At 34.0% G+C, this 20,811-nt stretch overlaps 1 protein-coding gene across 9 annotated transcripts in view; it reads right to left on the reverse strand.

Moving 5' to 3' along the window:
• ex (FERM domain containing expanded) overlaps window positions 1–20,811 on the reverse strand; it is a 268,471-nt gene that overhangs the window by 24,302 nt on the left and 223,358 nt on the right. For all 9 annotated transcript variants that reach the window (XM_090400073.1, XM_090400077.1, XM_090400074.1 and 6 more), the window contains 3 exons: window positions 15,011–15,082; window positions 5,540–5,711; window positions 1,826–2,059 (listed from right to left, as the gene is read on the reverse strand). In XM_090400073.1, the coding sequence (XP_090256199.1) occupies window positions 1,826–2,059; window positions 5,540–5,711; window positions 15,011–15,082 (478 nt within the window). The remainder of the gene's footprint in view (window positions 1–1,825; window positions 2,060–5,539; window positions 5,712–15,010; window positions 15,083–20,811) is intronic.

Consider the following 20,811-nt stretch of genomic DNA (forward strand, 5'->3'; position numbering starts at 1 on the left):
GCTATATTGTAAAAGAACAATATCTGAATAAAAATTTGTACAAACATTCAATAACTGTAAAATGTAAACTACTAAACTTCTAACATTGGTATATGAAGTGGCTAAGATCATGTTTACATTCTAGAACAGGTTCTTTTATGTTGCTTCCACACTATAGTACATTCAATATCATAGGTGGGCTAAGGATTTTTTTTCACTGTTTTCATTAATTTTATATATTTGTATTTTTATTCTTTATTTATTTATTTTTTACCTAGTCCAGAAACCCTGCTCTAAAGACCAAATATGGAACTTTTTCAAGATACTTCAGGCCAACAGTAAGCGAGACAGTGGTCTCTCACTGGCAATGAACTTTATCTCCCACATACAGACAATCATAGGCATCCAATGCTGATGGCAGAATTCCAATCTGCAGCCTGCTGGTTAAAGAGAGGATACACTAACCACTCAGCCAACCAAAGCTGGACAATTCTTGTTTCCTTTCCTCTCTACTTTATCATACAGTGTATGAAAGATATCCTAGAAGAATCAGCAGTTGCCTAATTTTATAGTAATAGAAGTAAATATTTCTAGAGAGAGAGAAAGATATCAGGTAAGCATCACTATCTGACAGCTAACTTATAGATGCTGACTACTAACAGAGTCAATCTGAATGACCTTTTGGATCAACTGGTGATCATCCACTGTTTTGCTGCATGCGCGCACACATGCACACACGCACACACACAGTCTTTTGTGCTTTATTGCTTAAAAATGTTTAAATGTTTAGTTTCCAAATATTATCATACTGCTGGTTGGAGCAATAAAATGAATACTCTTCATAACATTTATATTCCCTTACTTAATTGGCATGGATTGTAAACTCATGATACATTAGTACTGTGGATGGGCTAAGAGATAATCCAGAAATCCTGCTCTAGAGACCAAAAATGAATATTCTCAAGTCACTTCAGGTTACCAACAGCCAGGTAGTCTCACACCAGAAATGAAATTTATCTACCGGCTAAAGATTTTCACAACATCCATGTTTGTAGACCCCATCAGGTTGGAGAGCAGAAGTGCTATCGCTTGGCAAACTAGATTTACAAACATTTAAAGAGAACTGGGAATTAAAGATTTGTAAAAGAAGGGTCTGAAGCAAAAGTGACAGAGAAAAGAACTGGAGGAAAACTAAGATGTAGATGGACTGATGCCGTTAGATCAAAATGCAAGGAGCGATCAACAGAGAAACAATAAATAATGGATCAAACAACAAAGCCTGAGTTCAGCAAAAAAAAACAATAAATCAATACATAAATTTAAGCAACCAGCAAGTTCGTATGTAGAGTAAGAAGTGCAAATTGCATGCAAAGTAAAGAAAACAAGAGACATCAAGTAGTAATACCTAAAGATAGAAACAGATGTTAATTATATAACTTCAGTTAAGAATTGTTTTATAAGGAAAAACAGTTCTTCAAAAAATCTGCCTACAAATGAACTTGGCCACAGTTATTAAATTTAATGATCAATTGCCAAATAATACATAGCACTTAATTATTTCTTTTTAATTCATCAGGACATATTTATATGCTATTTTCTGATTAAAAAGCTGTTTAGCATATGGAAGTGGGTATGTTCTTTGTACTGTAGACATGTTTGATTCATTTTATGTACTAAAAGATAAACAATGTAGTCAAAAGTATAGGAACAGAAATAAGAGAAGATAAATATGTGTTGAAATACTTTCAAACTGCAATATTTATAAATTATATATTTGCTTTCTCCACTGTAATATATTCTAATCAATGTGGTTAAGAACAAACCAAAAGATAAAATTATGGATTACCTTCACTTTCGTCCAAGCTCTGTACTTTATCTGATACTATTCCTGATGTTGTGTTAGAAGAGGCATTACTAATAACAGAGACCCTTTGTTCGCTACTGCTTCCTCTTGACTTCTTCAGCAAACCAACACTGCCTGGAAGAGTGTTTCTGTGTGCAGAAATATTCCTCTGGCCTTGTTCCCAAGCAAGGTCTAAACTATCACTGTAAATATATGATTCCCTGTAGGGTTTATGACCTGTTAATAGAGAAATCAGTATAAATTTATGTATACCTTTACAGTATTCTATATAAAAATTTATTGGAACTGCTGAATACAAGATATTAAAGACCTGTTCATGAAAGAATGATACCTTTTTTTTGGGGGGGGGGGGGATTAAAGGTTGCTTAGAGCTCATTAGCGTCATAGTTAAACTAGGTTGGAAAACCAGAGACCAAATATGGCATTATGTTTCACGTCACTTCAGGCATTCAATAAGTAGGATGATAACCTGGCACCAGGTAATGATCACCTACCATCTAAAGACATTCACAAACATCTATGCTCAAAGAGATTCAAACCCACAGTATGTGAGTGGAAAAGAAAAAATCCTATTGACTGGACTAAACAGGTCTCTATAGTATATATATTAAAGTAGTCTACACAATTTTTAAATGCTATCATTTTAGAAATAAAATGTTAATGTGCATTAAAACTGATTGTTGTATTCTCCCTTATAAAGGTAGTGTCTGCCCGTTTTCAAATATGGGGGTTGGACAAAGTGATCAGAGGTCCAGTCATCCATATTCAAAATGGATATAACACAAGAAAATTAGCAATAAAATAAAATGCACAAAAACAAAAATAACTTTCTTGAATTGATGAATAAGCTATTAAACATGCCAACATTTCACTTCTTACTGCTACTGCTTTATAAAAAATGCACTTCAATAGGAAATTTGGGAGTTGTACATTTATAACCTCTCCATTTTTTTTAAAGTGGAATTGCAAAGATAATAAAGAACTTACAATAACAGTAAAAATAGTTGCTTGATATCTGATTTTCCTAGAATATGGGTCAACATGGCTTTGTGAAGAGTTGGTCATGCCTTAGTAATTTACTAACTTTTTTTTATAATAGAGTAACAGCTGAGTTGGATAAAGGAAATGGCTACATGGTAATTTTGCAAAGGCAATGGGACAGAATACCACGTGGAACTCTGTTATGCAAATTAGAACAAATGAGGATGGATATGACACTGATTAAATGGATAAGAGGGTGGCTGCTGGATGGATATCAAAAAGTGGTATATGGAGGGTGGAATTGAGGCGAAAACAGGTGACTAGTGGTGTGCTGCAAGGTTAAGTGCTGGGTTTAATTTGTACATAAATAATATAGGAAATAACCTGAATTATTAGGCATTTTATATATGTATATGCTTGTACATCTTGTTTTAAAATTTACAATGGAGCAAATTTCATATTTTTCATTACTAAGCATCTAACAAATGCCTGTCAAAGATTGGATTCCAAGAAAGTGAATATATTGAAGTAGCAATGCTATTTCTATTTGCTTCTTTAGGACCAATTTCTTACATCATACTCATGATTAACAGAATAGTAGAAGCACAACTGACACCACTTATGGAGAAATACAATTACACAGTCATTGAGAGTAATGGGATAAGGTGACTGAAACAACACAAATGGTGTGTTGTTTCAATAGTGGATATTTTGAAGAAAAAAAGACTTTGGACCATTGAAGTTTTTATATATTCAATTTTCTTTCAAGGGAGGGCTGGGGCAGAGAACACGTTCTGAAAGATTGTTTGTTTTGGAATTTAATGGCACAAGGACAGCTATGGTCATGTTGTGCCAAAGACATGTAAAAAATAAGGTGCTTATATAGGTCTAAAAATATACATAAAAGTTGAAATAACAAAAAAAATCACATGCCCTCTGTCCAAAAAGAAACCAAACTTTTCGAAAATAGAAGAAACTAATGGTGCCACTGTTGTATCTTTTTGTTGTCGAAAGCGGCAACCTTCACTAGTGTTGTGTCAATGACGTTTGTTTCATTAGAAGCCGAGTTATAGTGCCAAGAGTGACAGTGTGTTTTAACGAACAATCGGAAAATGAGTTTCAAACAGAGAGCTGTGATCGACTTTTGTGTTAAACTTGGTAAAAGTTTTACCAAAATGCATCAAAAAGCATACGGTGATGAATGCTTACCCGTACTCAAATTTATGAGTGGTTTAAGCAATTTCAAAGTGGTTGCGAGGATCACGAAAAGCCGGGCTGTCCAAAAACTGAACTGAGCGAAGTCAACACCCAAAAAGTATGTGATTTCATCAAAGAAAACCTGTAATCGTCCGTGAGATTAATTGAAGATGAATTGGGGATTTCAAATCAACTGTGCACAACATTTTAACCAAGAGTTTGGGCCTTTGTAAATTGAATTTGCAATTTGTTCCCCACAAGATGACTGATGAAAAAATGTATGGAATTGAATGCAAGGACCTCATTAAAAACCGCTCGTAAGGACTCAACCTTCCTTGGTGTTTTGAGTATGAGTCAGAAACAAAGCACCAGAGTGCTGAGTGAAGACCACCAGAAGAGGGGAATCCGAAAAAAAAAGTCGCTTGGAGAAGTCAAAAGTAAAGACAATGCTGATTTGTTTCTACGATTCCAAGAGCATTATCCACAAAGAATTCATTCCGCCTGGCCAAACGGTCAATGGCGAGTTTTATCTCGAAGTTTTGAGGTGATTGATAGTGAGAATTCGTCACGTACGGCATGAATATCGTGATGCAGGCAGCTGGTCACTTTTGCATGATAATGCACCATCTCATTGTTCGAACATTGTGAGACAGTTTTTGAGCAAAACCAAGTTTGTGTGTTGGATCACTCGCCGTATTCACCTGATTAAGCATCTTGTGACTTCTCCCCCCCCCCCGACTTTATTTGCTGATGAAAGGAAAGTGATACGACACTACCAAAAACATTTAAGCAGCAGTAACCACGACCCTCAACAGTATCCCAAAAATTTATATAAAAATCTCATTTAATGAATTAATTGACTGTACCAAACGCTGTATCTGAGGGAGACTATATTGATTGAATTAAATGATTTGAATAATTATAATTGGCCTATGTTTTATTTTCTATCAAAAGTTTGGTTTCTTTTTAGACAGAGGGTGTATATGAAACAATTCTTAGAAGTATGCTATTTAATAAATAAGCAACATAACACAAAAATATTGTCTGAAAAAAGCGGAAAAGAAGAGTATATATGAAAAAGTAAAAAGATATTAAAATTCATAAATGTATATAAATCCAAGGTTTTTTAAAAAGATATTTACTATAAGTTCAACTACACACACACACACACACATTATATAAAGTGATAGAGATTAATACTCTGTAGAAACTTAAAAACCAGGTTGACAGTTGATTAGTCTGATAAAATCTGCCTAAGTGGGTAGAGTTCTGACAGATTCTGAACATTATAAGTCCAAATGGATTTAAAATTGCAAATGACAGACAAATGTTACAATGTATTCAACTCACAATATAGCTAATAAAAAACATTATAATAGTTTGATATTGCAAGATTGCTATAGCAAATTTCCTTCAGAATAGGTCAAGAACGTTTTTGGAAGGGTGTTATTGAGAGCGATACAAATTTATTACTATAAATTAAATGAATATAGTAAAAATCATGAAATTGTATATTACCTTGAGATTCCCTTTTCTTTAGTTCTTGCACCTGTGGCTGTACAAACATATTCATTTGATGTGCGAGTCTACATAACCTTAATAGACTTTTTGCTGTTTCTTCACTATGAGTGTAATAAGTAAACTTTCGGGGTTGAGGACATCCATCACATTGAATTTCAAATTTCTTTTTCTATATAAGAAAAAACATACATTTGTGGTATATCATTAAATGTAAGACTAAGCAATTCATATGTACATATCAAAGAAATAGAAATATCAATGACAATTGTAACAAATTCAACAGTGACTTTGTTTAGATGCAAAATACAATTGCAGATATTGCAAGCTTGTAGATTTTGATGCGACACACTAATGTGCGAATAGTGAAGGACTTAAATGTGAAATATCCATATTTGTATGTCACCAAATAGATATCAATACCCAATGAAAAAAAAAAAAAAAAGAACGAAGCTATTCTCAAAAGCTTTTTTTTTTCTTACCAGAGATGAAATTGTTTGAATCAGTTATTCTAGTGAGCCAAGTATAGTAATGATATAAGACCAACCTACTTAAAAATAAACATGATAATATTTTAATATAGAAAATTAACATAACTTAATCTTAACAAACTTTCAGAGCTTTTCAGCTCTGAAAGCTGTGAGTGATTCATTTTAAAACTTTTGTATATATTTTCCTTTTCAATATCATATTCATCTTTATTCTACTCAAAAGTAAATGACAATTATATCCTATCTCAAATCCCTTTCTATAGTTAATGTCTTGCACCATCATGAAAACATCACTATGAATAATGTAGTCAATTAGATTATTCCTTGGCATTTTTGTAAGTAGATAGAATATAATGAATGGTTCATGCTAAAGAGCTCTGTAATGTTTTAAATCGAAAAAGATAATCATCAAATTCCTGCCATGTACCCTCAAGGGATGTACAGGATATGATAGCACTACATGAAAAATTTACATCATTACTAACTTGCTATCTACAATTTTCCTCCAAATCAGTCTGTTACTTGTGAAAACTCCAATATTATCATTATCAGATCTTATATTTCTATCGTAAAAGTCACATTGTACTGTATCAATCCACCTATATCTTGGTTTTCCTGCCAACCTGGCAGAGAACACTTGTTTTGCTAATCTTTCCTCGCCCATTCTGTTTAAGTGACCATACCACCTGAGATTAGCTCTGCTAATGCCTTCCTGGATGCCGACAATGTCAAGTTCTTTCCTAATATCCTCGTTTTTAATATGATATTGCCATTGATACCATCTGTTCGTGTCCCTAATCTTTCTCAGGACTCATATCTGCAGTCTCTAGTCTTTGGTCAAGTGTTTTACCTCTGATGCAGCTCTCAGATCCATAAGTTAAAACTGGTTTGAACACTTTTGTATACACCTAATTTCGTGTTCTGACTAATTTCTCTCTTAATCCATATGAATTTATTCAATTGACTTCCTACCATACCAGCTTTGCTGATTCTGTTGTCTATTTCCATATTTAATTTACCATCTTTAGTAAAAATCGTGCCTAAGTAGCTGAAATGTTTTACTTGTTCCACAGGTTCCCCGTTCACAACACAGTCGTGAACGGCGAACCTTTTCAACAATTCTATCTATTTTCATTGTCTTTGTCTTTTTAATGCTGACCTTCATACCATATCTATTACAACAGTTATTCAATTTAGTCAGGGAATCTTGCAAACTTGTAGTGGATTTATTTAGAAGTATAACATCATCAGCATAAAGCAAAGAGCTGACATTAACATCTCCAATTTTGATATGTTTAATACCACTTTCCTTCATAATGTGATACTTATAGATAATGGATAACAGAGGGGATAATGTACATCCTTGTCTCACACCAGATTTAACATTAAACCATCTTCCTGTACTTCCTTCAATTCTAACTGCTGACTTACAACTCAAATACAGACTAAGTATTGCTTCATATAATGCCCCATTGACACCATATAACTATAGCATACTGAATAGCTTCTCTCTTGGCACCTTGTCATATGCCTTTTCCAGATCGACAAAACTTAAATACAGATCTTTGTTATATTCCCATGTTTTCTCAACTATTTGTCGTAAAGTGAAGATCTGATCTTGACAGCCTCTAATGGCCTGAATCCAGCTTGTTCTTCACCAAGCTTCTCTTCCACAATCCTTCTCGACCGTTTCTCAAGTATACTTGCACAGATCTTGCCAGGAACACTCAGTAGGGAAATACCTCTAATTCTCACATTCAGTTTTATTTCCCTTTTTATATATGGGTGCTATTAGAGCTCTACTCCAATCATCGGGAATTCGTCCCTCTGTCCAAGCTTTCTGAACTATGCAGTGCAGCCACTGTGAGACTTTTATACCACCATACTTCAGCATTTCTGGTTGAATATCATCTACTGCTGCTGCTGCTTTTCCACATTTCAAGCCTTTGATGGCTTTTTCTACTTCAAGTATGGATATGTATTCCTGACTGTATGCCTGTTGAGTATTTTTTTCCACTGTGCTATCACTGCTTGTTTCATTTAGCAATATTTTGAAGTATTTACTCCATACTTCGAGGATATCTTTTTCTCCTGTTTTCATGTCACCTTTATCATCTCTAACTCCTTTAAAAGCACTCTTTCCTCCATGTCTAAGCTTCTTCAACAACCTCCAGAATATCTTACAACCTTCTTGATATTTATATTCTATGTTCTTGCCAAAGTCCTCCCATGACTTTTGTTTAGCTAGTTTTATACAGTGTTTAGCTTTCTTACATTTGTCTCTGTATTCTCGAAGAACACAAGCTGACTTATTTGCCAGGAACTTTTGTTATGCTTTCTTCTTTTCCTTCACTGCCTCTTTAACTTCCTGTGTCTGCCATGGAGTTCTGATTTTTCTATCCATGCAGACAACCTCACCACATGCCTCTCTGGTTGAATCAATCAGGGTTTTCTTCAAGGCTTGCCACTGAATCTCCAAGGTTTGGTTCCTGTTCTCAAACTCTTTCATTTTTTCTTCAATAATCTTTGTGTATTTTAGTCTACAGTTCACATCTAAGAGCTGCTCAACTTTTATTCGCTTTAAAACTTTCTTACATGTTGTTCTTTTCAATATGAAATTCAATTTTATCCTGCTCAAGTGACCGCTTGATAGCTAAATAGTGATCGCTTCCAATTTCAAATCCTCTGTACACTGTGGTGTCCTGCACCAGGGAGAAAACATCACTATCAACTCAGTTTTACAAGGCTTGCCACTGAATCTCCAAGGTTTGGTTCCTGTTCTCAAGCTCTTTCATTTTTTCTACAATAATCTTTGTGTATTTTAGTCTACAGTTCACATCTGAGAGCTGCTCAACTTTTATCAACATAGTCAATGAGACTTTTCTTATTCCTTGCCTCTTCTCTCCATGTGAATTTGTGCACATTTTTATGTTGGAACAAGGTGTTAGTAATAACCAGTCCATGTCCTGAGCAGAAATCCAACAGGTATTTGCCATTATTATTAGCTTTGCTCTTTTCTCCAAATTTTCCCAAAATATTTTTGTATGTCTCACAAGGACCAACTTTTCGTTTTTCATTGTGTCAGTTGCTTTTTCTAAAGCATCAAAAAATGCCTCCACTTCTACCTTAGTAGAACCTTCTGTGGGACCATAGGCACAAATAAGTTTCATTGTCCAATTCCCCATTTGCCCACATCACTCTACTTGAGACTGCCTGCCATTCAAGAAGATTAGCCTCGTATTTTGTGTTGAATACTATGGCTATGCCTTCTTTTCCTTAGTTATTATTGCTTGAATATAACATTTTATATTTATTGCTCAGAAAGATCTCACTAGTTTTTGTCTTTTTTATTTCAGTCACCCCAATTATATCGATCTGGTACTTATCTAATTCCTCAGCTAGCTCCATTTCTTTGCCATTCAGGCTTCTATGTTGATAGTACTGATCTTTAACTTGGGTGATGTTGAGTTGGGGGTGTGCTTTCAGATTTCTTCCAGTAGCTGACTTTTCGCTGTTTGCCCTGGTTCCCTGGCGAAAACAACGGGGGCCTTGTTGAACCAGGCGACACCCCAGCTGGCATGATATTTTGTCATGTTGTACCATCATTTTCTATATTGGTTTAAGCCAATATAGAAAATGTTGGTTGGCTAAATCCCAAATTGCCAGCCCATCCTCGTTCGTTCAGTAACCAGGTAGATACCCAACAGGGTGCACCACGAGAAGGTGAGGATTGGACATTAGGTCAGAAGCCCTGGTCGGTTCTCCGCATTCCTTTAAAGGCTGTGTGGAGGTCTCCTCTCAATTACACAGCTTTGACCGTTAAGCACCCCCATATTCTTAATTTCTATAAAGATTTATAATTTGATCTAAGTTTTCTCCTATAATGAGAAGAAATAAAAATTAAGCAAAAATGATATTAGTAATATGTACTACATTGAGACACGTTTTTTTTTTTTTTTTAAGATGAAATTATCACTTAAATTTGGTTTTTGGTAAAGACATTTTCAAATAATTTGTGAAAATTGTGTGAAACACAGGTGTTCTTTCTTAAGGATTTCAAAACTTCTTCCAGTTTGTCTAATGTGAGCTTTACAGCAAGTATTTCTGAAAAACACCCAGGATGTATTTCAGATGTGACATTATCTTTGTGTAGTGTTTATACTCTGCTGGTATAGGATAAGGAAATGGTACCTTCATATCCTCTTTTTGTAATTTTATAAATTGGTTTCTAAAAAGAGTAATTTATTTACAATTTTTTTTTTTCACAGCCATTTTGAAGAAATTGGTAAAATAGAAGATTAATTTTATCTTTTTCTTGTTTCATTATCTTTGATGATTCTCAAAGCATGGTTTTTTAAGGTTGTGATAATTCCATACATTAGTTGAGGATGACGAAATGAGCTGGTGTGGAGTGATCTTCCTATATGGGTTGACTTCTTACAGACATCCAGTGATATTCCTCAGCCATCTGTTTAACATGGAAGTTCATCATTTTCAATTTCTAGAGTACACTTAATTTTAGTGTGATGATTGTTATGGAAATATTTTCCAAACAATAAAAATATTATCTATATATTGCCACCATACATGTAGAATTTTAAGCCAGCATGTGAGAGAACTTATTCAAATTTCTGGAAATAAAATTTTCCAAGCAAAGAAAGATGATTGAAGGCATTGGCTAGAAAAATGCGTTGTTAGGCAGAAAATCTTCAAATATACCAAAGATTCTTCAACAGGAATGTTTCTGAATAATGACAATGTCTAAACTGAGTAAAATATCAGATGGGATGCCATAGAGGTCTGCTGATTTCTACAAAATGAAACGTTTTTTAAAAAGCTGTAATAGATTTAATGGTATTGATATGAACACAGATGGATAAGAAAATAACTATTTATTAACTTAAAAGCTAATATTTTGCTGGTATATCCAGCATCTTCAGAGCACACAACAGAAAGTTTGTTACAAATGCAAGACAACCACAATCTGGTGTAACAGTGGGGCTAGTATAAGTAATTGCACCATGCAACACAAGACTAAAGTCCTAATAGGGTGCCATCTAGGTTAAAAAAAAAAAGTAGTTCAAAGTTTTGAAATAGTAGTCCAAATAATGGTCTTAGAAAGTTTGAAAAAAATAAAATCAAATAAAAGTAATAAATATTAATTTGGTCTAAAAATGACTGTCTCCCAAATCTTTGGTAGATTTATACAGCCATACTTGTTAATAAGGTTTGGAGTATGTTTTAAGGCTTCTGTTGATTCCAGGAACAACCTCTCTGACTTGTAGAAGCTTCTGTGCATTACTTTTGTTTCTTTCCAATTGATCCTGTGTGCAGGGGTATCCAAAGCATGGTCTGCCAAAACTGACTTGCCATAAAAAGTGTCAGATATATTTTTTTGTGTTCACTGAGGCGGATGTCCGCAGTTCTTCCTATCTGTCTGTAGTAGGCTTGATGGCAAGAACAGGGCACTTCATAGACTCCTGGATGTGATAAAGGAGTGTATTTGTCCTTAGGTGAATGGATGAGAGTTGCTAATTTTACATAAGGTTTAAATACTGTGCACAGTTGGTGTTTGTTAAGCACCCTAGATATCTTTTCAGATGTGCCTTTAATGTATGGGATGGTGATAGTTTTGTTGTAGTCTTCTGTGGTAGATACAGGGAATTTCTGGGTAGCATTTAGTATGTTGTCTATCCTATGGGGATTATAACCATTGGTTAAGAAGGTGTGACGTAGGTGAGAAAGTTCAGCAGTGAGAACAATGTCAATGGAACAGATTGCTCTAGCTCTATGGGTTAGTGTTTTTAAGATACCATATTGTTGAGAAGGGTGATGGTGTGATTGTTTGTGCAAGTATCTCCCTGTATGTGTGGGTTTTCTATAAACCGAAAATGATAAGGAACCTTCTGGAAGACGTGTGATCAGTGTGTCCAGGCGGTCATTGGCTTCTAGTTCCATTGTAAAGTGGATTTTAGGGTGCTGGCTATTTAGATGCACTAAAAATGTATTCAATGTGTCTGGGCCATGTGGCCAAATAGCAAACATATCATCAACATAACATAGCCAGAGACTAGGTTTGAGAGTGGCTTTGTTGAAAGCTAGTTTTTCCAGATGTTCTATGTAGAAGTTGGCTAAGGGGGGAGAAAGGGACTAACCCATAGCTGTCCCATCTAATTGTTCATATATTTTCCCTTTCCATATAAATTAACCTGCCTGTACTGTGAATTTAAATAGCTGAAATATATCTGGGGGGAAATGTGAATTTAGTAAGTTAAGTGTTTCAATCAGTGGTACATTAGTGAATAATGAGGTGATATCAAAACTCACCATTAGGTCTGAACTATTTAAGGTGTGGTTTTCTAAAATACTGTTTAGGTGGGTAGAATTTTTAACAAAAGAGGGAGAATTGTTTGTGTAAGTGGGTAATTTGGCTAAATGTTTAGCTAGTTTATATGTAGGACTGTTTATACTATCTACAATAGGACGCAAAGGTGTACCTTGTTTGTGTATTTTAGGAGCACCATATATTCTGGGTGTTTTAACGTGCAAGGGTTTGAGACAATTTCTTTTGGACCAGGAAGTGACTTTAAAAATAAAAAAAAGTAGTTCAAAGTTTTGAAATAGTAATCCAAATAATAGTCTTAGAAAGTTTGAAAAAAATAAAATAAAATAAAAGTAATAAATATTAATTTGGTCTTAGGATGACTGTCTCTCAAATCTCTGGTAGATTTACAGCCATACTTGTTAAGGTCTGGAGTATGTTTTAAGGCTTATGTTGATTCCACGAACAACCACCCTGACTTGTAGAAGCTTCTGTGCATTACTTTTGTTTCTTTCCAATTGATCTTGTGTGCAGGGGTATCCAAAGCATGGTCTGCCAAAACTGACTTACCATAGCGAAAGTGTCGGATATATTTTTTGTGTTCACTGAGGCGGATGTCCACAGTTCTTCCTGTCTGTCCATAGTAGGCTTGATGGCAAGAACAGGGCACTTCATAGACTCCTGGATGTGATAAAGGAGTGCATTTGTCCTTAGGTGAACAGATGAGAGTTGCTAATTTTACATAAGGTTTAAATACTGTGTGCAGTATTTGGTGTTTGTTAAGCACTCTAGATATCTTTTCAGATGTGCCTTTAATGTATGGGATGGTGATAGTGTTGTTGTAGTCTGTTGTAATTTTTTAAAAAGAGTTTGAGAGTGTCTGATGTCGTTCCTGAGACACTTGGAAAAATATTCAGAAAGGTGGTGAAGAACTTATGCCATCTACTATGAATAAAGGAAAAAATATCAGCTTTATGTATCTTTGTCACATCATATAATCTAGGAGTGATATTCAATGTCATTATTTTTAGATATTCCGATAAATCAATTGTGTATGAGATTCTTCCGCTTACTTAGAAACTGAGTACAAGAGCTGAACAGGAAATTTTGGCATCCCAGTCAGTGCTGTTTAAGGTAACGCTGGCATTTCTCGTCTGTTTCGAGGATGATTATGTCTTGATTGTGATGCAAACTTTTAATATCTTCTTTCTTCAATGCAGTGATACTGGTTCTTAGGAGATGAGCTTGCAATAAGGAAGGAAGATGCAGTGATTAAAGCATCTTCTTGAGATAAATATTTAGTGGTTCTTTTTACACTAGCCATAATGTATACTTTGGGAACAAAGTGTTGAAAATGGAACTTTCTACATGACTAAATTTGTAATTGAAATATTGTAAGAAGCCAGCCCATATGGGAAGATATTGCTACACCAGCTCTTTTCATCATCCTTAACAATCTTTTTTCTATTTCATCATCTTCTATTTCAATTTTTTCAAAATAGCTATTAGACATTTTACTACTAAATAAATTCTTCTTCTCACAGAAACCAACTCATAACAATTACAGAGATTATAAAAGGTACCAATTTCCCTACCTTACGTTAGCAGGATCAAGACATAGTGAAAACTCTAAAACAAGCCAACATTAGAATTACTTTTAAACCTTACACTATATAGAATTTTCTACATTTGCCAAAAGAAAGAGCACTCCTTTTGAAAAACACTGGGGGGGGGAGATACAAGTACCTCTAATAAAGCTTACACATATAAAAGTATATAAAAACTCTGATAAAGCTTACAATTATAAAAGTGGCCTTACTGCAGACTTTTAGATGCAGCAATTACTATGAAAAAGATTGATCATTTGCCTTGATTCCTTATCTAGAAGGCAATCTCTTAAGGACATTTAACGAATCCTCTCAAGTGATGCAATTACACTGCATCTTAAACAAGAACTATGGTCTCATACTTGATGACAATTTTAAGTCTTATACATTTACTTATCAGAACTCCAATATGTGAATAACTGTCTACAGGCCTTGAACAATAATGAATGTTTTATACTTGATATGCTAAATGATACATGTGAGTAACTTAAATTATGATAATGTTATGTGTTTATAAAAAAAAATATGTTGTTAGAAGTTCAGATTTTTTGTACATTCTCCAGTTCAGTCCAGCCTCCTAATAAAGCCATCAGTCAATGGACAGCAAAACATGCAGAAGTTTATTTTTAACAATGTAATCCTGCAATTGTAGTCTGTTATTTATTATCTTCATACAGTGGCGTAGTTGGGGGGGGGGGGGGGGGCATCTGCCCTGGTGGCACTTTTCACGTGAGGCACAATTTTATTTTTCAACGATTCTTTTATTTATGTTAACTTAGTAACTTTTATTACTTAATAATTAGTTTTTAACAACTATACTTACAAGTACTCAACTAAAATAAACAGTGTTTTAATTTATTTCCCTATACGTCGTTTTGACTTTTTGTAGTATTTTTGGTGTGTATTGAGAGGGGCGGCAAACTCAGGAACTGCCCCAGGTGACAAAAGTTGTAGTTCTAGCTACAACGCTGTCTTCAGTTTTGGATTTTACCCAATGATCATGTAATAATAATGAAATGTCAATGAAAGAGCAAAAATATTAGCTACTTACATCAAAATAGAGCTTTGCAATGTCAGACCAAAGAAATGTTGATAAATGCTTCCTTATGACACATCCAGTTTCCTAAAATCAATAATGATCGGTTATAACTTAAGAAACCTAGAAACTTTTCAGACAGAGAGAGAGAGATGAAGGTGCTTGCAAGAAGAAACAAACAGTGTAAAAACACTTAAAAAAAGTTGTATGCATTTCTTTAACAGTTTTTATTTTCTTATTATAACTATAGTAAAATGTGCAAGTACTCAAATTTATTCAAATATAACAATTCTTTTTCTTCTAATTAATAATTATCACTGAATTACATGTAAAGAAACCTAACAAAGAATCCTGATATGCTAAAAAAAAAAAGTTCCATTTTATTCACCTGTGCTTACTAGTTAGATTGTCAGCAATACTGTGTATTGTATCATCTGTAAATTTAAAAAAAAAGCAACTTGTGCTGTCATATCAGTTTTATTTTGTTTTTTTTCCAAACAGGAGATGAAAAAAAAATCTCATTCTAACTTTATAAATTTCAATGTAACTAGTAAAGTGATGAACACGTATGAAAAATAGTGCAATCATATTTTAACAAAATGACATCTAACAAGATCAGAACAAGAATATGTATGTTGATAAAGTTGATGTACTGACCACTGCTGAAACATAAGACACACTGAAGTTATTAAATCTGGCTAGGAAAGGGAAAAAAAAACTGTAATGGATATATTAACAATTAAAGAAATGTCTGGGGTAGTTGTTTTTAACAGCATGAGTAACTAAGGACATCTTGACATGCATTGAATGTTCCATGATTTTGTTTTGAGATCATTAATCCAAGTTTTCAGGAAAGGAATGGAAGGGGAACTTGCTATTCCTCATATACCAAATGGGATTAACTCATATCTAACTAAACAGCAGATTTAAAGTGCGAGAGATTCTCATGGTGAAATTACGAATTTCAAACATGTAACAAATATTTCAAAATACAACAAATGGGCAGAAGCCAAGTTCTTATTCCTATTTGTTTCACATAATCTCTGCAAGTATCTCTGAGTAGATATTCGTATTTATAGTGACCTCTGTGGAAACTTACATCTGTTTCCATTTCACTCTATGACTAGAGAACAAAATGTGGTTGCCCAAACTGTACCTTACCATTGTTAAAAATAGCAATTCATATGTTTCTCTCATTAATTCTGCAGATCTCCAGAACTGTTTTCTTAAACAGTTCTCCTCAAACCATAACTCTGGCTTAATAATGCTGCTAGGGATGGCCTCTCTGATTTCTTTTATTGCAGTCTATGAAATGATTAACAATGTGATCAAATAATTGATATTATGCTTGCTGGAATGAATACCTTCATCTACATTCTACAAAATCACTGAGCACCACACCGTGACTTTGGTCTACTCATGCCAAAGCAGTAAAAATCTGGTAACCAATGTTACCAAATTTTTAAAAATTTTAAAACAATGTTAATCTGGCCTGTTTTGCTATCTTTAGCAAGATATTTAACACACATACTCACACACAAAAACTCAAACATTTCCAACAGCTATTATTTCTATAAACTGAAAAATACTAGATTGATAGTATAATTATATATACCATTAGGCGCATCTTGTGCAGTCTGCACATTGTTGTGCAAACTCTGTACGTGATTGCTGGCATAAGAGCATTCGCAAATATTATATACACTAATTAATGACCTCCAATATCAAGGCCTTGGTTTCTATTTAGTGTGCCATGTGAGCAAATGACCTTTAAAAACTCTTGAACAATCTGATGAAAGTATATAGAGTAAAACCTCGTTTTTACATTCCCGCAATTTACATTCTCCTTCCATTTACGTCATTTTCCACTGGTCCCGTCTTAAGGCCTATTCTTACGATATATTGTTTTCCCACCATTAACAACTTGATGTGGACGTTATTCTCGAGAAAAAAACGCAAATAAAATGCGTTTTTTTCTCGAGTGGCAATACTGATTTTCTAATCGATTTCTGCAGAAATCTGTGCATTTCTGTTCCCAGATGGTGTTGCTTTCGGCTGTAGTTTCGTTTCCGCCATCATGGTGACCTGCACACTTGCAGCAGTAATGTAGTGATAAGCGGTACTGTGATTTTTCAATCACAGTACGAATTGATATTGCAGAATTTCTGCTACGTAATTTAGCATGTGAAAGTTGCTTTCAAGTTGCGGTGGTGGATGATCCATGTTAGTAACATGGAGAAAAAAGACAGAAAATATATTTCGGTAGAAGAAAAGATGGCAATTTTGCGACGTGTAGATTGGCATGCCATGCGTAGATTGTGCATTTAGCAAAAGATCTTTGACTCTCCGTGTCCACTTTGAACACGATAGTAAAAAACAGGTCAAGCATTGAACTCAATGCAAAGCAATCTGGCACTATGTCAAAAAAAAACAACAATCAACAATTAAAGATTTTTTTAAACAGATAAATGTAAGTAATTGTAAATTCATTTATTTTCAGTTATTAAATTTTGTAATCGAGTAAGTACTCACATACTAGCAGTAAGTCATCTTTTAGCCTTTTTTAAATGTTTTTTTTTACATTTCCTGCTATTTACACTTTTTTCCATCAGTACCCTGAAAAGTGTAAAAAAGAGGTTTTACTGTAAAATCCCTTTTTTACACTTTTCATGCATGGAGGAAACTTGTCACGTTACTGTGCGATGTTCTGTGAGTATGGGTGATATGAATACGCTTCTTATTTCAAGATTACCTATATGTTCTTTTTTATGGATTTTTAAACTTCCAGTTTGAACCAGGATAAATATAGAACAGACTGTTATCTTTAGGGAAAGGTAGGAAACTTTGTAAGGTGTAAACTAGTCCAAAGGCCATTCTAACATTGATTTTAATAATTGGGCTATTATAGCCCAACATATGGTAAGGAGACAGCCTTGGTAATTGATTTCCGGGTTAACATAGGATGGTTCATTGGAAAATAACACCTTCTCTAGTAGTTTCTTTGATAGCCATTTTGGAGGAACTGACCAAATAGGATTTGAAGATTCTTGAGTATATTTAAAGGTCTATTTTTTAAGGTCTTAATGATAACTAATTTTTGTTGAGGGCAATGGAAAGAGCTTGCATGTAAACATATGTATGAGTTTGTTCTCTGTAAACTTCTAATGTTAATCCTGCAACATTCTTTTTGTTAACGATAATATTTAGGAATTCGCCATGCTTTTTTTATTTCCAATGTGAATTTTGGAACATGATTATTCAAGGAATTGTACAAAATCTTCAAGGTCTTTCTGGGTGTGCTTCTATATAATAAAAATATCATCAACATATCTTCACAGACAAGTGTTAAAAGTTTTAGGATCATCTGGGCTATAGCTTCTTCCTCAAATTTTTCATTCAGAAATTAGCAATTTTATTAGCAAATTACTTTTGGTAATAAAATCTCCCTCTACAAGTAAAGAATGAGGAATGGAGGCAGTGATGGAAGAGAAGTGTAATGTCGGGAGGAAAGGTCTGCAAGGATATCTATTGATTCTCCCACAGATATATTCATAAACAATAAAACTGTCTAAAGTAGCTAATATATAGTGTTAGAGATAATTTCAATTAAAGATGCAACTATTATACCTCCAGTTGGTGACAGTGATCATGTGGTACTCACTTGGGAAGTGAGTATGAATGTTCCATTCAGAAAATGTTACATGCTGAATCCGTGTGTTAAGCTTAAGTGCTGGGAGGACACCATGTGGGAAGTTTAATGGAGTACTGACAGCACTAGGAAAATATTAAAAATAATTTTAATGCTTCCAGTATTTTGTCTGTCACTGAAGACATCTTCAATGAGTACAAATAAAACTTGTAGCACACACAAAAACACAATACTTATTGAAATACATAGGTGACTCTAAAGTCCTATCCTAAAGTAACCAAATTATATGACTACTTGGAAAAAATTTTAATGGAATAAATATAGCACAATAAGAAATTATTCAGATTAAATGAATCATTTATTTTAATAAATGATTTGCTCATTTCTATGTCCATAAAATGCTGAATGTGAATTTCTGTAGTATATATACTATAATGCATATACATTAAAAGGAAGTCAGTCCCAAGTGGGACTGACTTACAATTCTAGCCTTTCCTGGGATATGCACACCAACTAGTAAAGCTATATAAATTCCAAATCCATCCAATCTTAAAATACTGTTCTCACATCTAGAGTCATGTACCAAAAATTTCCCTAAATGAGATTTCTCCACCAATGCCAGACTCTATATTGTTATCTGTGCAATTTCTCCTAAATATAAATAACATTCCACTAACCAAAAGCCATTATTCATAATTCTTACTGCTGATGATGGCACACTTCATTCACCTCTTTGACAAATCTTGTCCAAGCTTAAATATTCTGAAGTTCAAGAATTTCTATAACCAATACTTTTTTTTTTTTTTTGCTGATCTCCTTATCATACTCTAGTGAAGTGAAGTAAACAAGTATTTAGGCTTAGGTGTTGGCTTTCTCTCATAATTAAAATCGATGAAATAAATACAGTACAGAGAAATAATTAAATAGGTTTAATTGTTCCAATATACCATCTTTGTCACAGAGACAACTTCAGGAATACTATATTAAAATTGTAATAACACACATATGTGTGCATGCACAGAGCAAGATATATAACAAGTAAACCTTTTTAATTATTTCTCTGTGCTATATTTATTCATTAAATTGAATTATAAGTGAAGAAGTGAAGAGAATCTTGTGAGTTTCAATGGTATCATAATAGTAACTTCTTTAAATCTCATTTCACTTGTTCTTACTTTTGATGATACCCAGATTTCCAAATAAGTGTATCTCTTCTGGGATTGAGTTACTATTCTAGCCTTTCCTGGGATATGTACATCAACTAGTAAAGCTATATAAATTTCAAATTCATCCAACCTTAAATATTGTTCTCACATCTAGTGGTGCACCAAAAATTTCCCGATGCTGTGTAGAAGAGAATGTTTCAGTTAATAGATGACTCCTCTCTGTCTCGGATTCACTCCAATCACTTTCTCCTTGGCATTCTGCTTCTGACATATGCCTTTTCTATAGGTAATCTCACAGGCATTGTTCTGCTCAACTGCCTGTTTTGTGTTTTTTGAGTGCAAAAAACACAAAACAGCTGTGACTTAACATATATTCACTGTCTGGCTTCAAATCTACCAAACCAACTTTTGTTATGCCTCTTTCATTCTATCTTACCTCTGTTCTTCAGAACAGTCTTTCACATGCCATTTTACTGCTACAATCGACATCACTACTACAATCTTCAGCCTTTAGAAAGTTAAGAGGCATACTTCTTTCTCCTTAAACACACAAAGCACTGGTGAAGTTTTACAATGTCTCATGGGTGGTTTTGACTGATAATAAAAAAAAAAAAAAAAAGAGTTCAGTCAAAGTGGTCAGCCTGGATGCCAGAGAGGCAAGCAAGCTTCATATCTTCAGCTTTAGAGCTTAACACTGCCAAAAAAGATCGCCCCCCCCCCTTTTTTTTTTTTTATTTAGCTTTCCTGTAATCACCATAAAAATGTTAAGTAGATCTATCACAATAAAAAGAAGTAAACACTTTTTATTATGGTACATATATTACAGAAATTCACATTCAGCATTTTATAGACATAGAAATGAGCAAATAATCTATTAAAATAAGAAATGATTCACTTTAGTCTGAGGTGTCCATAAGTTCAAAAGCCCTCTTCATCTAGATACTGGCATTTATGGTGATGGAATGCTGATGCCTCTAAAGATGCTAAGAAAGGATGAGCTG

This window comes from Typopeltis vanoorti, chromosome 11 (assembly GCF_054136105.1).
Source record: "Typopeltis vanoorti isolate ZY-2024b chromosome 11, IOZ_Tvanoo_1.0, whole genome shotgun sequence".
In the NCBI taxonomy this organism is placed as follows: Eukaryota; Metazoa; Arthropoda; class Arachnida; order Uropygi; family Thelyphonidae; genus Typopeltis; species Typopeltis vanoorti.